This window comes from Alosa sapidissima, chromosome 21 (assembly GCF_018492685.1).
Source record: "Alosa sapidissima isolate fAloSap1 chromosome 21, fAloSap1.pri, whole genome shotgun sequence".
NCBI lineage: Eukaryota > Metazoa > Chordata > Actinopteri > Clupeiformes > Clupeidae > Alosa > Alosa sapidissima.
In genome coordinates this window covers 17,851,542-17,873,622 of record NC_055977.1, presented here as the reverse complement: position 1 = coordinate 17,873,622, position 22,081 = coordinate 17,851,542, and the positions used below count along the sequence as shown (strand labels likewise).

The 22,081-nt window shown below is 42.6% G+C and overlaps 2 protein-coding genes across 6 annotated transcripts in view; one reads left to right on the top strand and one right to left on the bottom strand.

Annotated features, from left to right (window-relative positions):
• Window positions 1-7,407, top strand: part of col22a1 (collagen, type XXII, alpha 1) — a 58,474-nt gene extending 51,067 nt beyond the window's left edge. The window contains exons 51-65 of the mRNA XM_042076055.1: window positions 49-102; window positions 315-368; window positions 683-736; window positions 876-920; window positions 1,346-1,399; window positions 1,531-1,584; window positions 2,077-2,130; window positions 3,043-3,114; window positions 3,341-3,376; window positions 3,476-3,520; window positions 3,707-3,886; window positions 4,040-4,106; window positions 4,399-4,581; window positions 5,073-5,150; window positions 5,936-7,407. Of these exons, the coding sequence (XP_041931989.1) occupies window positions 49-102; window positions 315-368; window positions 683-736; window positions 876-920; window positions 1,346-1,399; window positions 1,531-1,584; window positions 2,077-2,130; window positions 3,043-3,114; window positions 3,341-3,376; window positions 3,476-3,520; window positions 3,707-3,886; window positions 4,040-4,106; window positions 4,399-4,581; window positions 5,073-5,150; window positions 5,936-6,123 (1,218 nt within the window). The 3' untranslated portion in view covers window positions 6,124-7,407. The remainder of the gene's footprint in view (window positions 1-48; window positions 103-314; window positions 369-682; window positions 737-875; window positions 921-1,345; window positions 1,400-1,530; window positions 1,585-2,076; window positions 2,131-3,042; window positions 3,115-3,340; window positions 3,377-3,475; window positions 3,521-3,706; window positions 3,887-4,039; window positions 4,107-4,398; window positions 4,582-5,072; window positions 5,151-5,935) is intronic.
• A 2,816-nt stretch (window positions 7,408-10,223) lies between these two features.
• The window catches only part of LOC121695338 (collagen alpha-3(IX) chain-like), a 32,132-nt gene continuing 20,274 nt past the window's right edge, over window positions 10,224-22,081 (bottom strand). For all 5 annotated transcript variants that reach the window (XM_042076069.1, XM_042076067.1, XM_042076071.1 and 2 more), the window contains 18 exons: window positions 21,734-21,787; window positions 20,825-20,878; window positions 20,638-20,691; window positions 19,013-19,066; window positions 18,647-18,700; window positions 17,079-17,123; window positions 16,520-16,573; window positions 16,051-16,104; window positions 15,614-15,667; window positions 15,151-15,222; window positions 15,002-15,037; window positions 14,663-14,707; window positions 14,413-14,445; window positions 13,165-13,311; window positions 12,813-12,867; window positions 12,378-12,572; window positions 11,784-11,861; window positions 10,224-11,215 (listed from right to left, as the gene is read on the bottom strand). In XM_042076069.1, coding sequence (XP_041932003.1) covers window positions 11,013-11,215; window positions 11,784-11,861; window positions 12,378-12,572; window positions 12,813-12,867; window positions 13,165-13,311; window positions 14,413-14,445; window positions 14,663-14,707; window positions 15,002-15,037; window positions 15,151-15,222; window positions 15,614-15,667; window positions 16,051-16,104; window positions 16,520-16,573; window positions 17,079-17,123; window positions 18,647-18,700; window positions 19,013-19,066; window positions 20,638-20,691; window positions 20,825-20,878; window positions 21,734-21,787 — 1,341 coding nt within the window. In that variant the 3' untranslated portion in view covers window positions 10,224-11,012. The remainder of the gene's footprint in view (window positions 11,216-11,783; window positions 11,862-12,377; window positions 12,573-12,812; window positions 12,868-13,164; window positions 13,312-14,412; window positions 14,446-14,662; window positions 14,708-15,001; window positions 15,038-15,150; window positions 15,223-15,613; window positions 15,668-16,050; window positions 16,105-16,519; window positions 16,574-17,078; window positions 17,124-18,646; window positions 18,701-19,012; window positions 19,067-20,637; window positions 20,692-20,824; window positions 20,879-21,733; window positions 21,788-22,081) is intronic.

Below are 22,081 nucleotides of genomic sequence, written 5' to 3'. Positions count from 1 at the left end.
GATGAATATCGTGTGCTCTAAATAATTGGTTCTGTTCGTTGTTGCCAGGGAAAAGAAGGATCAAAGGGAATCCAGGGACCTCCAGGTCTTCCAGGGTTAATGGTAAGCCGCTGAACCTTTGCATGTATTTTTTGTTTGTTAATTTCAGTCCACGTTCAGAAGCTGTATTCAAACCATATCCTTATTTTGCACAGCTGGTTGAACAGCGTGTGACAGTGACGCTGATTTCAGATCAGTTGGTAAACAGTTGTGCTCAAATTTGAAATGTTGCTCTGAAATGTCAGCGTTAAAGAGATGTGCATTGTCATTTGTAGGGGCCGCCTGGCAAACAAGGAAAAGATGGCCACGCAGGAGAGCCTGGGGAATCTGTGAGTACAAGAGCCTCCTCTGGAGGGGAGAGAGTGCTGCTGAATACTCGTGTCGCATATTAGATGTTTGTCTCGGCTGTTTGCGGCCTTCGTGTTTGATGGCAGTATTTCCCGCAGGAGGTGGCTGTCATCCTCTCCTGGCTCAGCTCCAGTCCCTATCTCCATTAATCTGTTTAAATGAGTAGCCGTGGGCTTTACGCACCAAAAATAACAACAACTGGAGATCCATCAAGAGGCCTGTGATTCATTAGTGATCCCTTTTATCTTTTCACTGGGTCATTTATTTGTTTGTAATTACGACGCTCTCTGTGCAGGGTAAACAAGGAGAGCCGGGGCCGCCGGGCCGAGATGGACTCCGAGGACTTCCTGTAAGTGAACTCATAATGAATTGTGGGTAAAAAATCTGGCTTGTTGAGGCTGTGCTGTACATGTCAAGCACTGTTGTCTTCCACTGTGTTGTCTTCCAGCCACTCAGCAGTGTTTGGTTTCTTTGATGTGTCTAAACAGGGATTTAAGGGCCATAGAGGCGAACCAGGACCACCAGGATCAAAGGTGTGTATGTTACCAAGAACATCACAACAATGGCGGCCCCAGCCGTGGCGCAACTGACTGGGGCACCTGCACCGTACGCCGGTGACCCGGGTTCGATTCCCGGCCCGTGGTCCTTTCCGGATCCCACCCCGACTCTCTCTCCCACTCACTTCCTGTCACTCTCCACTATCCTGTCAATTAAAGGCATAAAAGGCCAAAAAAAATATACTTTAAAAAAAACAAAAAAAAAAAACAATGGCACTGGCACTGTTATTTATCAACACTGTCTCTACATCACAAATGGTATTACAAGTAGCTCAAACTATGTAGTCTTTGCCATTTGTCCTCAGTGTGAGTGTAACTATGTAAGGTCAGATAGGAATCTCAGTTTTGAGTGGATTTTGGAGAGAGTCATCAATTTTATGTCCATATGCCAACGTTTGCAGGGAGAAGACGGAAAGGCGGGTAACCCAGGGCGAGAAGGCCAACCTGGAAAAGATGTGAGTCTGATGATAAAATCAGTGGGCGCTTTTCATTTTATTTGAGCTGATGGAGATATGTGATAAAATAGCTGAGATACTGGGATTAGTGTCCACTGAAGTGACTTCTTTTTTTGCTGGACATGTTGTAGGGAGGCACAGGACCTCCAGGACCAGAGGGCCCCAACGGGATTAGAGGAGAGCGGGTGAGAGATGTGCTCACACACACATTTAAACACACATACACAGATGCAGATATACACACGAACACACACACACACACACACACACACACACACACACACACACACACACACACACACACACACACACACACACTCTCTCTCTCACACACACACACATTTAAACACACATACACAGATGCAGATATACCAGATATACACACGAACACACACACACACACACACACACGCACACATGCACACACACACTCTCTCTCTCTCTCTCTCTCTCACACACACATACACACACACACACACACACGCACACACACACTCTCTCTCTCTCACACACACATACACACACACACACACACACACACACGCACACACACACTCTCTCTCTCTCTCTCTCTCACACACACACATACACACACACACACACACACACATACACACAGGCAATTTTGTCAAAGAGAAACTTGAACTATTGTTATGATATGATTTATCGCCACCCAGGGTTCACCAGGAGAGCCAGGACCATCAGGAAAGTCGGGAACTCCAGGCACTCCTGTAAGTGATGAGCTCTCCGTAACCCCTCTCCCTCTCCTTAATGAACAGCACTGCTTTGACATGGCTGCCTGAGTTCCAGGAATGTGCAGATTTTCAGTATGAGAATGCCCTCATGCTATTACAGACAAGCGGTGCCATTCTATGATAAAGATCTGTTTAATAGTCTCTGGATGGCAGTATCTCTTTCTGATTAAAGGTGTTTTTTTACCTAGAAATATCAGTAGAATGTGAATAAATAAAAATGTTGACGCAGTGTCAAAAACGCCTAAGCTCTGTGTTGTTGAGATATCCACTGAACTTGCAGTAGCATGCAAACCTACTCGCGCTAGGCCAGCTCTCTTGTAATACCACGTGTGGCCGCTGTAATAACTGCAATGCACATGAATGCAGAAGTGCTATATGGCTATGTTCAAGACAACTTGAAGCCTACAGAATTCGACATAGCACCTTTGGTCAACAAGACCAACATGGGTTGAAATAATACAAAGCTGCATGCAAATTCAGAATACGTAAAATTGACAATGCATGTTAACATATTAAACCATGGTATATCATAATCCCATAAATGCATTCGAAACGCCACAAAACATGTTCATTTGGAGAACGTCTGCTGAAGGGCCCCATAAGGAGTCCGTTCTGGCAGAACCGTCTTTGGTCTGCAAATCGTGAGATGTGCACAGCCCCTGCAGATATACAAGATAATCCTGTTTTTTTTCCTTCCATGCAATCTTGTTGAGATTTACAGTGCATACTCAGTCCATGTTCACAGGACTTTCTGACAAATATTAATCTGAGCAAATCCCTCCTAATGAATTTGCCTCTACATTCACAGCTTAAGCCATGTGGATGGCAAATGGAAAATTCCTACTTTTTACGGTATTTTATTTTCTCCCCATCTGTGTTAATATTCAGGGTCTTGCTGGCGCTAAGGGAGAGAATGGAAACCCAGGATTGCCTGGATTCCCTGGTCCCAAAGGGCCCTCAGTAAGTCTGTGTATTTTTAACATACTAGAAAATGAGGGCTAAAAAATACATTAATCAATATTGTATATTATAATCATTTTGTTTTAGCACTTAGTTAGACATTGCCTTCATGTACATTCATATATTCATATAACTCAAATGTGCTAAATCAGTCAAGAAAAGCACTGAGAAGTCTATGCCTGTAATGTAAATAATTCACTATACACAATTACTTGTGCTTGTAAAGGGTCCTCGCGGTCCCATGGGTCAAGAGGGGAAACAGGTAAGAAAAAAAACAAGCTTACTTAAGCTCTAAACTGTTCAATTATCATTTTGTTGATATCCTGGGTGTACCGACCTCCTGAAATGGTGTCTTTTACAGGGAATGCCAGGGAAGGCTGGCGACCGTGGAACTAAGGGTGACAAGGTGAGAAATGCAATCCTCTCACTGGCAAAAAGTGCAAAAGAATAAATACTGATGTAGACTTTAACATACGTTTATCTCTGAAAGCTAGGTCTTTCATGGACCAGTAGAAGAATAGTACCTTGGATCAAAATAAGGGATTTAGTCATTTATGTCATTATGACTGCGTGTGCTTGATCTATTCTGTAGGGTGACTCGGGAATCAAGGGTGACAAAGGCCCCACTGGTGACCCTGGAGTGCCAGGGTCCCCCGGAGCTCCTGGTAGGAAAGGCCACACGGGCATGATGGGAATGTCAGGTCCTCCAGGTGAGCCAGGATCAATTGGTCCTCCAGGAAACCCAGGACAGAATGGAATGCCTGGAGCTCGGGTGAGTGGGGTGTTTAAAAATAAAATAATAATAATAATAATAATAATAATAATAATATTAATAATAATAATAGAATACCACACTAGCTCTGCATTAGACCTGGTTATTTTGTTACATGATTTGAGCTGGCATTCATCTCCTGGTCCATCACAGGGAGAGTCACCATCAATTGAAACGATGCGAAGACTCATTCAAGAGGAGCTAGCGAAACAGTTGGAGGGTAAGGTTGCTCCAGAGACTGCATCCATATGTGCTAAGTTGAACCTCTCTTGTCTATTTGCACCTGACTCAGTCCTGGTAACTTTTTTGCCATAGTGTTACAATTTGTTAGCTGTGTTTGTAATAGTTTCCTTATAATACATATCCTAACCAGAGTAGTCCAGTAGTAGTTAAACAATCTCCTCACTTCCTATGTTTGTTTTGGGTCCATTGGAATCTATTTTTTTTTATTGTAATTAAATTATGTTATTAAATGCTGTTGTTTCAAATGTCATGCTGATGCTTCCCCACAGTCAAGATGGCCTACCTCATGGCACAGCTGCAGCCCACCCCTGTGAAGAGTGCAGCTGGCAGACCCGGGCCTCCAGGACCTCCGGGTAAAGATGGCAACCCTGGCAGAGCTGGTTCCCCAGGAGAGCCTGGTATGCCCGGCCAGCAGGGAGGCGATGGACCACGAGGACCCATGGGCCCTAAAGGTACAGCATATGCAGACTATTTACTAAACTAACTGCAAATGTGTGATGTAGAAGCTTGTTAAAGCCTATAGCAGCCTAAAGATGTGCCATGCACTGATGTACTATAATGGTGTATGTTCAAATCAGGTTAGTGTACATACTGCAGTAAAGGTTTATAAATTAATATTTTATTAGTGTATTTGTGAATTATGTATTATTAATGTAATAGAAGAGTCCTGTGCATTGGGAAAGAAATCATAATCACCTATCAGGGCACTGTACAATTCAGCTAAGGGATTTTAAACTCAAATGTACAATGCAATTACACTTGCCAGTTCAATATGCGTGACCTATCGCATAGTCCACAGGGTCCTTCAAACATTCTTTGGGGAATTGTTGACATCTAACAACACCCTTATCCCAAAATAGAAGATAACAGGGGGCCTTGTAAGTGACCTTTACATGTTCCTTCACATGAGCTGTTTTTGTTTGTGTGTGGTGAACTCTTCCAGGTGAACGAGGATCCAAGGGTGACCGAGGAGAGGACGGTGTTGGTCAGCGAGGCGAGCAGGGTCCTACTGGTCCCATAGGTAATGGCACTACACCTCAATTGTACTGATACACACTGACAGTGAGTCATTTCAAGTGGCAGAACTACATGCTTGAGATGCTCTCTGGATCCACATACTGTCACAGCTAACATTTTACAACGTTTTACACTGTAAGAATCACATATTACAACATATTCATACCAACACAATCAAATTCGTGACTACAGAGTTTTATTTTAGCATGGGTTTCCTCCGTAAAAGAGACCTGCATGTAACTTCACAGCATGCAGTTAAAATCCTTAAATTCACGGACGTGATTTGGCTTTATTTTTTTGGCAAAAAACGTCACTCTTAACAGCCTCCAGTCTTTGAGAAGACGTGAAATGTCCACTGGAATTTTGTTTCTTACTATTACACCTGCCAGGGAATCCGTGTTATGTGGCTAAGCTGCTGCCTAGCAGGTAAAGCACGTTTAAATGGCTATAGCCTACATTTAAAACAATGTATTAGCTAGAAATGATGCCACATGTCTACATTCAATGCTATTTAAGCCACTTCGAAAGTTTGTTTAGATCCAATGATTCTGCCGTCATGGAAACGCTACGTCAGACTTCGGGACTCTATACAGTACTACAGTGTTACAGAATAAGACCAGAGAGCATTTTCACAAATTGAGCCACTTGGTGCTAGCTTAGCACAGTGTTAGCTTTGCGACTTACAGTACATCCTTGTAGTTGTACTTCCCTTTCCCTTGCCCTGAGAGCTTCCATGTGTTGTAAATGGTAGTTTTCTGAGACCATGCCTCCTCTGGATGCCCCACACAGGTCCTGCTGGTCCACCGGGTTACGGCAAAGACGGGCTTCCAGGAGCAGCAGGATCCCAGGGAGAACCGGGCCACCCCGGACCTCACGGCCAGCCAGGTCCCTCAGGACCGCCAGGCCAGTGTGATCCCTCACAGTGTGCCTTCTATGCCAGCCTGGCGTCAAGACCCAAAAACGTCAAAGGGAATTAAGGGGTGGACGTCTTAGCCCCCCCTCCACCCTAGGAGAGCAACCTACCAATGAACTCAGTGTTGCAGTGAACCAAGAACTTTTCCTATTGAGATTTGTAACATTAACCTCAGCCTGGGAGGTTTGGAAGGATGTGTGCTGCCGGTCAGAATATCTGTGTTTTGTTATTTGTTTGTCGTCTTTTTTGTGTATTGTTTATTTGTTTGTCTGTGTGTTTGGTTGAGTGGATGAGTTTAAGGGGAATATGCAAGAGAGGCTCAGACATCATCTTTATTTTTAATCAGGGAACGATTCATCTCAACTAATCAGGGTGAGTTTAAAGCCTTTTTAGCTGTCAAACGTAGCGACATGTGAGAAGCAACCTTTTTTTTGCAGTGGTTGCCTAAGCATGCCGTAATAAACAGCAACCATCTCATAGTTTACACACCTCTCATTCTGCCTCTACTCCTTCCCAGGAATGGGGTCAGCACAGGTCATCAATCAGTACTTGCGAAAAATTGATCCATTGTTTAGAAGGCGAGTGGGCAGGCGGGTGTGTGTGTGTTCTTTTGGAGTCAGCTGGTAATTATCTAGTCTGGGGACCTATCTACTAGATTTTTCTTATTGATGGTTGGCCAGTCTGCAGGGAAAACTGTAGGAGAAAACCTGTTTCACTTATCGACAGCCAGCCGCTGGCAAGATCATTAGTGATCCCGCCATGCGCTAGTGTAGTGCTCTTTCTGAGCGTTCTCGCTTGGCCCCTCTTGTTTGCCTCTTCTAGGTTGCCATTTCATTTCCGAGTTGCCTTCTGTCTGGTATTTACTAATGACTATCAATCTCTGCTTGATAAATGAAGAAAATCAATACTTTATCAGAAACACTTACAGCCCTATCATCATAACACTAAATGTTTCTTCATTTGTGTCACCCGACATGGCATGAAGACACATTAGCGGTGAAATCTTGCATCATCAATAAACGCTGAGTGCCGATACAAATGAGAAGAGCATTCGAACGCAGAAGGAAGACAAATATCCACAGAGTTAAGATGAGTCAATAACTCAATGTTTGTCGACTGAGTGATGTTTGTTGGAGAAATTAAAAGAAATGAAAAGTACAGTGGCACTAAAGTGTGGCTCCAGGAAGCTGATCATTATCACGGCCCCTGCTTCCCCCCGTAGCAACACTTTCACGACTCTTCCCAAAGTTTGCAGTTCATTTCAAGCCTCATTTCCTCCAGAGTCTCACTCACCCATCAGTTGTGGAGTGGTTTGCTATTTCTTCTCCCGTGAGAATTGACTTTTTTTGGGAAGGCGGGGTGGGGTTGGGGGGGGGGGGGGATGCAATCTCCCTAGAGCTCTTCCAGAAATTAAGACATTGTTTTTCTAAAATGCCTCTCCACCGTGTCGCAGATCACAGATTAATGAGAGCTCTGTATGGTGCGCCTCCATCATGGACTCCTCTAAGTGGGTCTGTTTTAGACGCGGAATTGTGGCCCGCTTCCCTGGTGAGCCAATTAAGAGTTGCCTGACAACAGCACGGCTATTTCCGAACCTTCAGAAGCTACAGCAGTTAGATCTTACAGTTGGGATTTGGGTTAGTCTTCCACAGGGTCTGTTTGACTGGTAAAACCGCTGCTCCAGCTTTATGGTTAAAAAGCAGTGGCTGTTTGATTCTTTGCATTACCAGTGAGTGTAATCTGTGGGATTATTTCTTAATCCAGGCTTCTAGTTTAGATAGCGTGGGCAACAAAGTTGCGACATGTTTTATCATTGGCATAGCAAGTATGTTCACTGAGGGTATTGCAAATAGAGAGCAATTTCTGTTAACTGCACCTTGAAGTGTAGATGATGGGCTTTTAATGCTTGAAATGTTTCACAGAATGGAAGTGGTGCTTCAGTTTGACTTGAATGATCCAGATATTTGTAATGCTGTCGCAAGAGACAGCAGCGTCCAGCTTTCAGCAGAACAATGCTTACTTTCCAACATTCCTGTTTATATATTAATCCAAACATTTACATATTAATTTGGATATAATGGGAATGTGTATTGTCTAATCTAAATGAACATAACAATAAACATCTGGATTCGACTGAATCATTGGATGTTAGAATGAATCCTCCAGGAAAGCCATGCATACTTAAAGAGATCCGTTTTCGCTGTGCCAATGACAATGTAGACTAGATGGGATTTGTAAAGGAGCTTTGCAATTGATTCATGAAAGGCATACTGTAGTTGCTTTGTGCGGTGTGTCATTTGCTCTAGGCCCGATACAATTGTAAAGCTGTCAATACTATTCAAAAAAGGTTTCGCTAGTCTGTTATGGCTACATTAATTATGGGGATTGTACTGGGCATTTGCTTACAACTTAGAGTCTTGAATTTTATTTCATAACGCCTTCCCACGTGTAATATGCCTTGCTTGCTGTTGTGTGAATGTTTTGAAATAGTGTTTCATCATTGTCTTCTCTTTGCCTTTTGTTTGTGTGGATCAGGTAGCATATATGATTTACAAAATACACAGATATAACAAGCAGTGCATAATGCGTTTGAAAGGGTATGTACATTTCAGCTATTTTTATTTTTACTTCTGAGGAAGATCGGCATTGCATTTTACTCTGTTTTACACACAGTGTTGACGTTACTGTGGATTAAGATTGTCCCACCCCATTTTATAAAATATTTGCATCATTATTTGTGTTTAAATTATTGTTAAGAACTGTCGTAACAATCCAGGGAAAAATGATAAGCATAGATAATGCATGGGATTCTCTACCTGTTTTTACTGGTTGAATGGTGCTAAAATAACATAATAAATAGTGGCTGGTATATGTGTAATTATTAATGGAAGAGTTATGTATGTTTGAATAAAGGCTGGATCAGGTCCATGTTTATAGAAGAGGCCTTTTCATTTGTGAATATTCTTGCTCGGTGTTAACTGTTTTTCTCATAACTTGCTCGAACTGAACTTGTGTGCTTCCACCACTATGTATTCTCACCGTAGCCATCATATTGTTTTTTTCTTCATATTTTTCACATTAATAACCTTGCCAGCAATCCAATAATTGTTCTGTGACTTTTTGTCCTCATTTGGATTAGGCCTGTTGTGATTTGAAAGTGTGATTTTACTAAAACAAATACCTCACATTTATCATTTTCAGGTGTGACCTGCTCAATTATAATGTTATTTCACTTTAACAAACTGGCTCAGGAGAGTTTTGATTTATACAAGGTGATTCAGCGTGCAGCATTAATGTGCTGTCCTACCCATAGCAGAGTAGCCTTTGAACAGGGTCTATCTTAAAAAAGACTGGTAATGCAATTTTAAACAAAAGCATTTCCCCCTCAGAGGATGAAAGCACAGGCCTATCGGCTGGCCGGCAGGAAAAGGTCAGACTGCATCTGGCAGTAAATAGACTTGGGACAAGTAGAAGGTTAGGAGATTCGGACGTTGGAGGGTGTTTTGTCCAATCATCAGCAAGGGAAACATCTCATATCCCAAATTATATCAGATGTCTAACTCAACACCAATTTTAATTCAATTGACCAGGTAAAGTGAACGCTGGTCTATAAGCAGACAAATTCAATGACTTGTTATTACCATACAGTTCACCAGTTCATAACCTTGCATCTGACCTTTTGTGCTTGGACACTGCAGCCCCAAGTTTGGCCAAGGTGGCGATGTATCACCGACGAATATGGTAGAGCAGGTGTACGAGAGAATGGCCAGAAAATTGCCAGTAGGAAGGTGTGATCAGCCGCAATAAGTGGGTTGAACCAGGTTAAAGCTGACCAATAACAGTGTTGAGCAATACTTTTAAATGGAATGCGTAAAACGATATTAGAATTACAGTAGTCTTTGAAATCTTAATATTGCGTATTTGGGGTGCATTTCTAGAAAGGGTAGTTGGGTAACTTCCGTCGTAATCTTTGGAGTTAGAATCGCTGGAAGTTGTAAGTCAATGAAGTCTTTTCAGACCCACTCTCGGTCTGGTTTTAACCAGGCTATCAACATATAGTTGCACTGGCTAAAGCACATACATAAAAAGTCCCCCACTACTGTAGGAGTCGAACCTAAGATAGAAGTTACTGCATTGCATAAGAAAACCAGGCAAAACAATACATTTCACACAAATTTAGAAAGTTTATTTTCCTTTTTTTACCCAAAGAAAACTTAGAAAAAAAGAATGGATTCTTTAGTTTAACCAATTTTGTGACATGAGTTCTATGGCTTTTAAAGGAAACCTTTTTATACAAACACAGAAACACTGGCCAAACTGTCTTCCTTCTCCACATTTCTATAGCAACTACGAAGAGTGGTGTAGAATGATGTAGTATGCTCCTGGGCCTTGCTAAATCATTACGGCTTCAACAAGACAGGTACCAGCTATTCATTTAGCAAACTTGTGTGGAAATAGCATAATCAGTGGGGTTTGCTGAGAACTGAGTGATCTGATGATACATTTGATCTACGTTGATACAATGTTGTGCTTGCATTTTTCACAGGTGCCCATGATTCACTCACTTGAGTCTGCATAATTTATTTCATTCACTCAGCATCACGTCTATTTCCATTCAGATACTACTGCAATACTGTTAAGTGTTCATTCAATGTTGATTGGCATTTTGATTAATCCCCTTTCGTTATTTTTTCTACAGTATATACAAAACACAATATCCTTTCCATGCACTGAAAACGTTTCAAGAAAAGGAAGCGCGTTCACACGTATGTGTAAAAGCTACAGTTTGTCTGGCTGGTTTAATGTTCACTGTGTGCTGTGCTCTGCGGAGACATCTTGCTGTTCTCCTTGTGGACGGGTGTCCCCCCGTCCTCTTCATCCTATTGGCTGAGAGGACCTTGGGGGATGATGATGGTGACGAAGCTTATCCGTGACGTGACGTGAGTGCGGCGTTCAGTGGCCCTTGTTGTAGTAGGGCTTTTTGCCACTCATCAGGTAGAGGGGCTGGGGTCTCCCCACACAGGTGGAGGGGTCACAGAGGCCGGGGGCGCCAGTGGGGCCACGGGTGCCGGGGGGGCCGGGGAGGCCGGGGGTTCCAGCTTCGCCGCGAGCACCGTCTTTGCCGTCTTTACCGACGCCGGGGATGCCAGGCTCACCTGTCACAGAAAATACACAAATATTAATTTATAGACACACACACACACACACACACACACACACACACACAAGGATATGAACAGTAGAGCACACACAGACACACACAGACACACACACACACACACACAAGGATATGAACAGTAGAGCACACACAGACACACACACACATTAACACCCCCCCCCCCCCCCCCCCCCACACACACACACACACACACACACACACATTCCAGTAATGACGATGTAGAAGACAATCATCGCCGTCAGTGACTAACCCAGTTTTAGACTACTTTATCTTTTTTAACCACTAAGACAGATCATCGTAGAGCCTGGTCTCGACAGAACCCAAACATATTTCTGTTTCCAAATGGGATATTCATTCCACTTAAGAAGAATTGGGTTGCCATTCAATTCAACACACTCGTTTGGAGCGACAAGAAGAGAGGAGATGAGATGAGATGGAAAAAAGAAGGGAGGGGAAAAGAAAAGATGACAATCGAATATGAAAATCGAAAAGGAGAAAAATAGACAAAAAAGGGTGGAGAGGAGAAAGAAGAAGTGAAGCTTTACCCTGAGCTCCTGGCTCTCCTTGGCTTCCCTTGATACCTACGCCATCTTCTCCCTTATCTCCTTTATCTCCAGTATCACCTGCAGACACACCATACAATACAATACATCTTCAGCCATCACACATCCCCATTCCATTCCATTCCATTATCTGCCATTCAGCTGGCACTCTTATCCAGAGTGACTCGCAGTGAATTAACTACAGGGACAGTCCTCCTGGAGTGACTTATGATTGAGTGCCTTGCTGAAGGGCACAATGGCCAACTCACTCCCCTCTGGTGTTCCACTTGGAAGGCCAGGTCCCTAATCAGTAGACCACAACCCCTTCTTCTGTTGTGGAGTATTATAACAATTATAATATAATAATAATAATAATAGTATTTGTACTTTACACAACTATAGTAAATATTACTTATGACTTGCACCCTTCTCTCTGGACACATACATGTGGATTTTTTAACGAACCGACAAAGATAATCTCCAAAAGAGCAGGAAGTCATGTACAAGATGTAAACACTCACACTCAGTAGAGACCTCTCAGCTGCTCTATTTCTGACACAGGTTCTGGTAATGAGTCAGTGAAAGTGGAAGTCCTACCTTTGGCACCTGGTTTACCAGGTAGGCCGTAGAAGCCTGGAGGACCTTTAGGACCCATGAATCCTCTGGCGCCGGGTTCCCCGTTAGCACCGGGGGGTCCTGGGGGACCAGGTAGCCCAGCGGGGCCAGGGGTTCCTGGAGCACCGATGGGCAGCGGTTTCATCGCAAGCTCTTTCTTATAGGCGTCAAGGTGCTCTGGGAGGCAGGGAGACATACAACCGAGTGTAAGGCAGGGACATTATTTCAGATAATGACACTTTTCTGGTGTTGTTTATAGACTAAGTAACTATGTCCAAAGGTGGAAACAACCAAACAGCCTTCAACTTTTCATGACTTCTCTCATTAAAGACTGACAATACAAATGTCATGGGTTGTTGTAAGGATACTACAGGCCACTCTTGTTTGTTATTAAATTATTGCGGAAAACACTCTTACCTTCAACCACTGCAGCACACATAGCTCTAATTTTTTCATCAGCAATTTTAGGGCCCTGTGGAGAATGAACACAGCATACAATTACTTCAAGCAAAGGCAATGGGGCAAATGAAGCAAAACTGTTGCACAAATAAGGCTACAGACAGACAGCTATGAGCATCAATTAGCCCCTTTAAGCTTCATTAGACCATTTCAATACAGAGGACACCCGATCACTGTACTATTTATATCGCAACAGATCTTTGCCATCAACCACTACCCACTTCCATTCATCAAATACTAAATACAGTTCTCTTCACCTACCCTAAATGAGGAATTCTGTATTCTTTGTTTTAGAAGTGAAACGACTTACAGGCAGACCCCGGGGCCCTGGAGGTCCTGCTACTCCACGTTCCCCCTCCAGTCCACGAGCACCCTGCGGGCCAGTTTGTCCCTCGTGGCCGGGCTGTCCGGGACGTCCGTCAAGTCCCACGTCACCTTGCTGTCCCTTCTCTCCGCGCTGAGGAGGTCAACAGAGGAGAAAACATATTGTCACCTGTGACATTCTACTAGTCATGGGTCACACCTGTAATGCCACTCACTGGTGCAACAGGTATGGGACGTCTCTGAGCCCAGCTGGGACAGTAATAGACCATAGCAAGCTGTGTTTGGAACATGTACTCATTCACTACATAGTGCTCTATAGTGAATAACTATGGTGGTCACTCAATACATTGTGCACTAGCCTATGTAATGAATGAGTAGGTGTTACAAACAAAGGGGAAATGTAAGACAGAAGACATTCCCTGATTGCATCTCACTGTTTGTGACTCAAGTGTTGCCATGAGCCAGGTTTTATCTTTTTCAAACTTCCGCCAGGCTTGCCTGAACAGTTGAACACTTCCTCCTTGTAATGTTCACTGCCCATGCAAAATAATCGGCAGGTCAAGTTAACTGCCTCTTTTGCAGTCTCCTGATTGCTAATATGGGCTGGCTACCATTGCAATCCTATCTCCTGATTGCAGAACCTAGGCAAGTTCTGCTGACAAGGGGGCTTGAATATCTATTACCTTATTTGCATGACCATTTCCGTTGGCACATGAAATACGCCAGTCAAAAATGCCCTGCATAAACCAGAATGCTACAGTCACCATAGCAACTTATTTCAAATTACTGTGCCACTGACTGTGCCCCACAGCCATAAATGGTACTTGTGAATACGGCCTGATTGCTTCATGATAGGCAGTGATGGTATAGCTATGTGGAGTGATAATGAGAACACTGGGTGGTAGTTTTTAATCTATATTGGATCCCACCATGAGAATACCAATGTAGTGTTCTTCATGATGTTTGCAAAAGAGACAGGTGGCTGACTAATGTTTCTTCTTTTGACATTTGCATAAAGGCTATGTTGAACAGGGTCAACAGACCAACATACTGTACCACCATCACAAATGAATGACAATTGTCTTCACGTTACCCAGGGCCAGTGACAATGTCAGAAATACAATTGGTTAAGAAATCTGGAACTTCACTTCCATCATCTAGTTCCATCAGATACCATTAAGGTATTTACACAATCGAGATAAACTGACCCAAAAGAGACTAAACCTTGTATTACCTCGCCTTTAAGTCCTTGAATACCCGGAGGACCCTGTGCAAAAGACACAAACAAATACATTTAGAGGCACAGTTTTTGCAAGCCATTATCAATCAATCAATCAATCAATCAATCAACCAACCAACAATCAAGCTTTATTTAAATAACACTTTTTGTACAAGATCGCAATACCAGTCGTATCAGAAGAATAGACATTGCATGTTACATATTGCCACATTAATTGCAGCATTTTAATTTAGATATTATTTACCTGGTCACCCTTGACACCTGAGTCACCCTGCAGTCCTGGATCACCCTGCAGGAGAGAGAACATGTGAGAGGACCCTCAGGAGGAGAGGCCACCAAGGCATCACAGAGATGCAATCAGGCCAATTATTCTGACTAGTGAAATAAAGCTGACATAGATGAAGGTAAATAACAAAGGGGTACAGACATGAAATACTGTAGCACACATTAATAAGTTGATAACACCTAACACAACGATATTCATGAGGATCACATTAAGTGAACATGTGTGGCCATTGTACTGTGACCAAACATAGGCTTCTATGCCCAAGGGAGATCCATCAGCCCGTGTAGCACAACTTACCTCACTTCCTTTCGGACCCACTGCGCCAATAGGACCCTGAAACCAGAAACCAAAATGTGAATCAGTAATCTTTTACAGATAAAAAAAAAAAACTGTTCAGTGAAGTGACCCTCTGAGGCACGGAGGCATCTGATCTGTCCGAGGCTGACCTGATCTCCTTTCAGTCCGGTGTGACCTTTGATTCCCATTGGGCCCATAGGACCTCTGTCTCCCTTCTCTCCCTGGAGATGAGGAATAAAGGGAGAGAATGTGAGAAGCCTACCACACACACAGGTAGCAGTACAAACACACACACACACACACACACACACACACAGGCACACACCGACATACACACACAGACTCAGAAACTCAGTAAAAATGGGTATACACACATAAAAGCTATCTGTATCACTTTCTGTATAACTGTCTCTCTCTCTCTCACATACACACACGTGTACACACAAGCTCCCACACCATCGTTCAGCCAAGCAATCAGGAGTGACTAAATGATTTCCATTCATCTCATGTTGCCAAGGCAGTGGGGTTGCATGCCAATTGGACTCTGGCTGGACTGAGCCCACCTCTCCATGTCAGCTCGCCTAGAACAAACGGGCATCACAATCAACTCACCTGGACGCCAGGAAGTCCCGTCACTCCCACAGGACCCTGCTTCCCCGTCTCACCCTTATGGAGGAATACAAATATACACATCAAAAATCATTAACAAAATACTGATGTCATTTTTCTCATTATAGTAGAATCATGTACTATGCAACCACTAATTGTCATAGATGAGTAAAGTTATTATAGAGAAAGTGTGGCATGTTTCATTCATCAATTAACTTAAATATATTTAAAAACTTGAACAATGTTTGGGATTCATGTATGGGTACAGAATTTGTGTGGAGAATTCTGATCAGCAAATGTTTTAGACAGTGCCAGAAGTGAATGAACAACTTCATGAATAATGTTTTGTTTCCAGACAGTGCTCCCAGACAGTCGGTCAGTACCAGGGGGACTAGGTGATTATTGTGCTTTTGTGATTTAAGAGCTTAAGGGGTACGTACGGTGGCTCCCTTGGCTCCTGGTATGCCGTCTTTGCCTGGTGCTCCTGTTTCACCCTTAATGGCAGAGAGAGAGAGATAGAGAGGAAGAGAGAGAGAGAGAGAGAGAGAGAGAGAGAGAGAGAGAGAGAGAGAGAGAGATATTTTACTCAGCACTGCATGTGTCCACTAATGGATTGGTGCTGTGGCTCCACAGGAAGAGTGGAGTTGTGCATTCAGGGCCAGAGCCAACACAGGGGGCATATATCAAACTGTCTGATCACAACAGGCACTACAGTGCAGCATCACCCCAACAGGAATTAATAGCAGGAGACAGAGAAGGAGAGAGATGGAGAGAGAGATAGATGAAGGGGAAGAGGTAAGAGAAGGAGAGAGATGGAGAGAGATAGATGAAGGAGAAGAGGTAGGTAGAGGTCGAAGTGGAGGAGGAGAGGGAGGTGGAGGAAAGGGAGAGGAAGATGCTGGTACTCACTGTTTTGCCTGGAAGCCCAATGGGTCCTATTAGTCCATCAGCTCCTGTGTCACCCTGGAGTTTTTCCCCCCAAAAAAATAATACATTCATTTTCAGAAATATGCAACAGCTCTTCTTTTTTGTTTGTTAGATACAGTAGATAAAGTTAGATTGATAAAGGCTAAATGCTAGATATAGCCCACACGAAATCAAATAGTAATCACATCATCACCATCTTCAATCAATATAATATTTAGTATTGAGCTTTTCTGGAATCCTCATGCAGTCTTTGCCAGTAGAAGTTGGTACCTTACATCAGGCAGGTGCAGGTGTGTGTAGAATGTACACACTGAATGATTAACTAAAATATAGAAGTAAAGCACCGAATTCCAACCAGCAATTTAGCATTAATCAATTTTGCATATGTCTGTTTGGTTTATCTAGTTTGCCAGATCCCATCTTAAACCATGTCAATACTGTCTTGGAGGGTTGTGGGTGGCCAATATTGAACAGCGAAATCAATCACCAGCCTTATAAAACACTAAAACAAATTAATTGATTTCTTAAAAAACATGATTACCTTGTCACCAGCTGGTCCTTTAAGTCCCTGTTTCCCAGGCAACCCCTGTAGAACACACACACACACACACACACACACACACACACACACACACACACACACACACACACACACACAAAGGTGTGTCAGTCTTTACCCATGAGCATTCACCCAGAACAAATCCGCACTAAAACACAGAGGTTTAGTTGAAACATCCCATATCATTTGAAAATAACCTTCTGAAAACACTCTGGCTCTTGGTTCTCTGTATCAGTGTGGTTGCAACTCTAAATACTAGGAAATAAAGATGACTATTTGACATCACTCACGGTGGAGAAGTACAATAATATTTACGTGGGGGTAGGTCGTCTGTTTCAACGGGAGAGAGCAGCCGGTGAATGCAGATTCATGTTGTTCTGAGAGCTAAGGCACATTCCACTGACATTGATCAATTCTGAAGGGCACTTAACCTGAATTTGTAGCGGTATAAACAGCTTTGTCAATACCTAAGAGCGGGCACAATCAGGAGTGGAAAGGCGTTATCCACACACACACACGCACGCACACACACACACACACGCACACACACACACACACGCACACACACACACACACACACACACACACACAAAGGTGCTGGCTTTGGAACAGATCTGAGATGTGGCCGAATCGTGGCCAGATCAGGGCCACACTCAGTCTTAGTGTAGGCTTTGCATCTTCAAGCCCATTGGGAAAAGTGCATAAATATCCACTTTGCTTCATAATATCCACTCGTTGTCCTTGCCGTAAGGTTTGCAATAGAATAATGACACTTTGTTGTGTGGGCAATTTATTTGCCTGCTCCCCTCCCTGTTGCTCTTCTCTCTCAAAGACAGATGGCGAGAGAGACGATTTAGAGAAAAAGAGAAGGTACTTGGGGAGGTGAATTCATTTAAAAGCACATTTAGATAAGAAAACCCAGCTTCTTAATGCTGGTTTTCTCCGTGGTCGGTTATCTCTGGCAGATTGGCAATGGTGTTTGAGTCAGGTCATTGGCACAGGCATTACATTTACTGAATCTTTTATGCGCTTGTGCTGCAGTTAGGCCATAGCAAAAGAGTATTTGGAGTATTTGAGTTCATGAGTTATTTGAGTTTGAGTTCATTCCTTAACAATCTCAATTTCATGCCTTGCATAGTTTCACAAGGCCTAAAATGCAATAGGGCTTGGATTTAGAAGTTATATTAATATAAGAACCGCATAGAGTTCAAGGTACTGTAGGTCAATAACCCAAGCCTGTTTTGGGACATATTCAGAATAGCAAAAAGGTATCCAGAATTTTTAACTAATGCTCTGTGAGACTTGCTGGAAGGATTTCATCTCAGCAGCCAGGGTATTCATTAGACGAGGGTGAACATTTCTTTTTCATTTCATTTTCATTTTCATGCTTCCTTTTTCATCAACGACCCACAGAAACTTGCTTTTGTGCTAACGTCCCACTGCTTTCATCGTACTGATATCCAGTCTTATCCTATGATATCATATGAATCAGGAGGATCCATTTTGTGCATACTATGTCCTCGCTCAGCCATGGACAGTACTGTACTTACAGGTATTCCAACAATGCCCCTCACGCCAGATGGTCCAGGTGTGCCAGCCTCTCCCTGTCATGGTAGAGACACATAGAAGAGCTGGCTTAGACATTTCCCAAATGATTTATGAGTTTAAATATATTCAGCCACTACAGGCCAAACATCTGTTGTAGCCTACATATTGATGCAATAATGATTAAGGTTGCTCTCAACTTTTAGAAACCACTAACTAGAGGCTAATACAATATGAACTATTACATGTAATGCATCCAAGGTACAGTATCTTTCTACACAGACCACAACACTTTAACATCATGAAGAAAAGGCCCATGGGAAGGTTCTCGTCAAACCTGCATGCTAATAGACAAGGTGCAGAAGACTCACTTTGGTTCCATTGACTCCTGGAAGTCCATCCAAGCCGTCCACACCAGGCTCTCCCTGCAGGTGACACGGAGTACACAACTCAGCATCAGACATTAAAAACACACTGTTTCATACAGCAATAGCATTATGTGCATCTTTATGCTTCTGTTAAGGGACATTGATGATAATTATGAAAAAAGCAGGCTAAAAGGGATCTCCAGAATTCCAGAATCCTTAAAACAAACACCCTACCGCTCAAACGTTTGGGGTCACTTAGAAATGTCCTTATTTTTTAAAGAAAATCACTGTTTTTTTTTCAAAGAAGATAACATTAAATTACTCCGAAATACAGTCTAGACATTGCTAATGTGGTAAATTGCTAGCTGGATTTAAAAGGAATATCTGCATAGGTGTACAGAGGCCCATTTCCAACAACCATCACTCCTGTGTTCTAAATGGTACATTGTGTTAGCTAATCGTGTTAAAAGGCTAATTGATGATTAGAAAACTCTTGTGCAATTATGTTAGCACAGCTGAAAACTGTTGTGCTGGTTAGAGAAGCTATAAAAATGGCTTTCTTTTGAGCTCGTTGAGTATCTGGAGCATCAGCATGTGTGGGTTTGATTATACTCTCAAAATGGCCAGAAAAAGAGAAATGTCTTCTGAAGAGCAAAAGAAAGACATTGGACAGAGGAAGATTGGAAAAAAGTGTTATGGACAGACAAATCTAAGTTTGAGATGTTTGGATCACGCAGAAGAACATTTGTGAGACGCAGAACAAGTGAAAAGATGCTGGAGAAGTGCCTGATGCAATCTATCAAGCATAGTAGAGGTAATGTGATGATCTGGGGCTGGTTTGGTGCTGGTAAAGTGAAAGATTTGTACAAGGTAAAAGGGATTTGAATAAGGGAATAAGGAAGGCTATCACTCCATTTTGCAACGTCATGCCATATCCTGTGGACAGCGCTTGATTGGAGGCAATTTCCTCATACAACAGGACAATGACCCAAAGCACACCTCCAAACTATGCAAGAACTATTTAGGGAAGAAGCAGTCAGCTGGTATTCTGTCTGAAATGGAGTGGCAGGCACAGTCACCAGATCTCAACCCTATTGAGCTGTTGTGGGAGCATCTTGACTGTATGGTATGAATGAAGTGCCAATCTAACTTGTGGGAGGTGTTTCAGGGAGTGTGGGGTGAAATTTCTTCAGATTATCTCAACAAATTGACAGCTAGAATGCCAAAGGTCTGCAAGTCTGTAATTGCTGCAAATGGAGAATTCTTTAACGAAAGCGTACTTTGATGGACAAAATTATTATTTAAAATAAAAATCATTATTTCTAACCTCATGTCTTGACTATATTTTCTATTCATTTTACAACTCATTTGATGAATGAAAGTGTGAGTTTTCATGGAAAACATGAAATTGTCTGGGTGACTCCAAACTTTTGAACGGTAGTGTATTTATCATCCATGGCAGCTATCTATCTATTTATCTCTCTATTTTTCTATCTATCGATTGATCGATCATACATACACAGACGATGTAACAGTCGGTCGCTAGGGAAGTCACTTACAGTAGCTCTACATAATTACTCCGTAATAATTCCTACTCAATATGGTCCAAATCTAAAATGGTCACTCACGGTTTCTCCTCTTGGGCCGGCAGGTCCCTGTGCTCCAGGTGGGCCAGCTGCTCCCTGAAAACCACACATGCAAAACACACACGATCACACACACTTGAACATCATAAATCCGGGGGTTAAATAGAAGACCCGCTAGAAATAATCTGAGTAGAATATATGTACAATGCATTTAGTAAAGATGACTCACCTCTTCACCTTTAGGCCCCTCATGACCTTCACGACCTCTGATGCCCTCTACACCCTGAGAGATAATCACCGCATCATATAGTAGGCTAATTACAATGAGGCATTAAAGACATTACAATTGCCAAATACTTCAAAAGTCCTATCCCTGACCAGTCAGTGAAGCTTTTCTTCATATTTTAATGAGTAAAACGGTACTTTTTTTATTATTTCATGCTGACACTTGCCAGCGTGGAATGGCAAGAGCTCTTTCCTGTCAGCAAGCCAATGTGGAATTAAAGTTCTTGACCCCAATTGTCATTTATAATGCAGTTGGGTTTTAACACTTTTAACAGTAACACTGTCTCAAGGTGCTTCACTGTAACCAGAAACCCTGCAGCAGCCTACAGCAGCAGTGGCTATGATAAAAGAACATCATCACTGTAATACATTTATATTGGGTTTAATTCTCTTTAATGGTCTAGGCTACTATAGGGTTTATTCTCTTTCATTCTCTTGAATGGTCTATTATCTGCTTTAGTGCACCATATTAAATCTTGATTCAAAGAAAACCCTTTTTCATTTCAAACAGTCTTATTGACTCATCTATGTCAGTTTTTGCCTTGTTTCTTTTTCTTGGTGTACCACAGTGCTACCTGGAGAAAAATGTTGTTCATTCTTCTAGAACATTCCAGAACACAATTCCTTTTACCACGCAAGATGTCACAGATTTGCCATTAACCTTCATGTGCACACCACCTTTCTGATAAAGCCCCTCGGACTGATAAATGCTTCCCCTCCCGCCAAGCTCTTTAAAAATTAACCCTCATGAATACATAATGTCGTCTTGTCATCCCCTGCTGTGGCATGCTCATTCAACACAAACACAGCCGAACGGCCGGCTTTGATCCAATCCATGAGGAACAGCACTTACGGGAGATCCGGGGGGTCCAGTTGGCCCTGGGATGCCGTTGTAACCTGGAGGACCCTGTGGAGAGAAGGGGAGTTTGTGGAAAATAATATTACTGTTAATATCCCTCCAGAGATGGCTTTTTACTAAACAGCTGTGTAGTGTGTATCGATTGTGACATTGCTGTCCTGTAACTGTGTGAGCTGATGTAGCAAGCATGGAAAATAAGCACCATAAAAACAAAGTACACCATTGTCGGGATAAAATTGCCATACATATATATATATATATATATATATATGAGTTGTGAGTTTTGGAGGTGTGTGTGTGCAAATGGTCTGATATTTAGGCCAGTCTGCCTGTCCACATTTT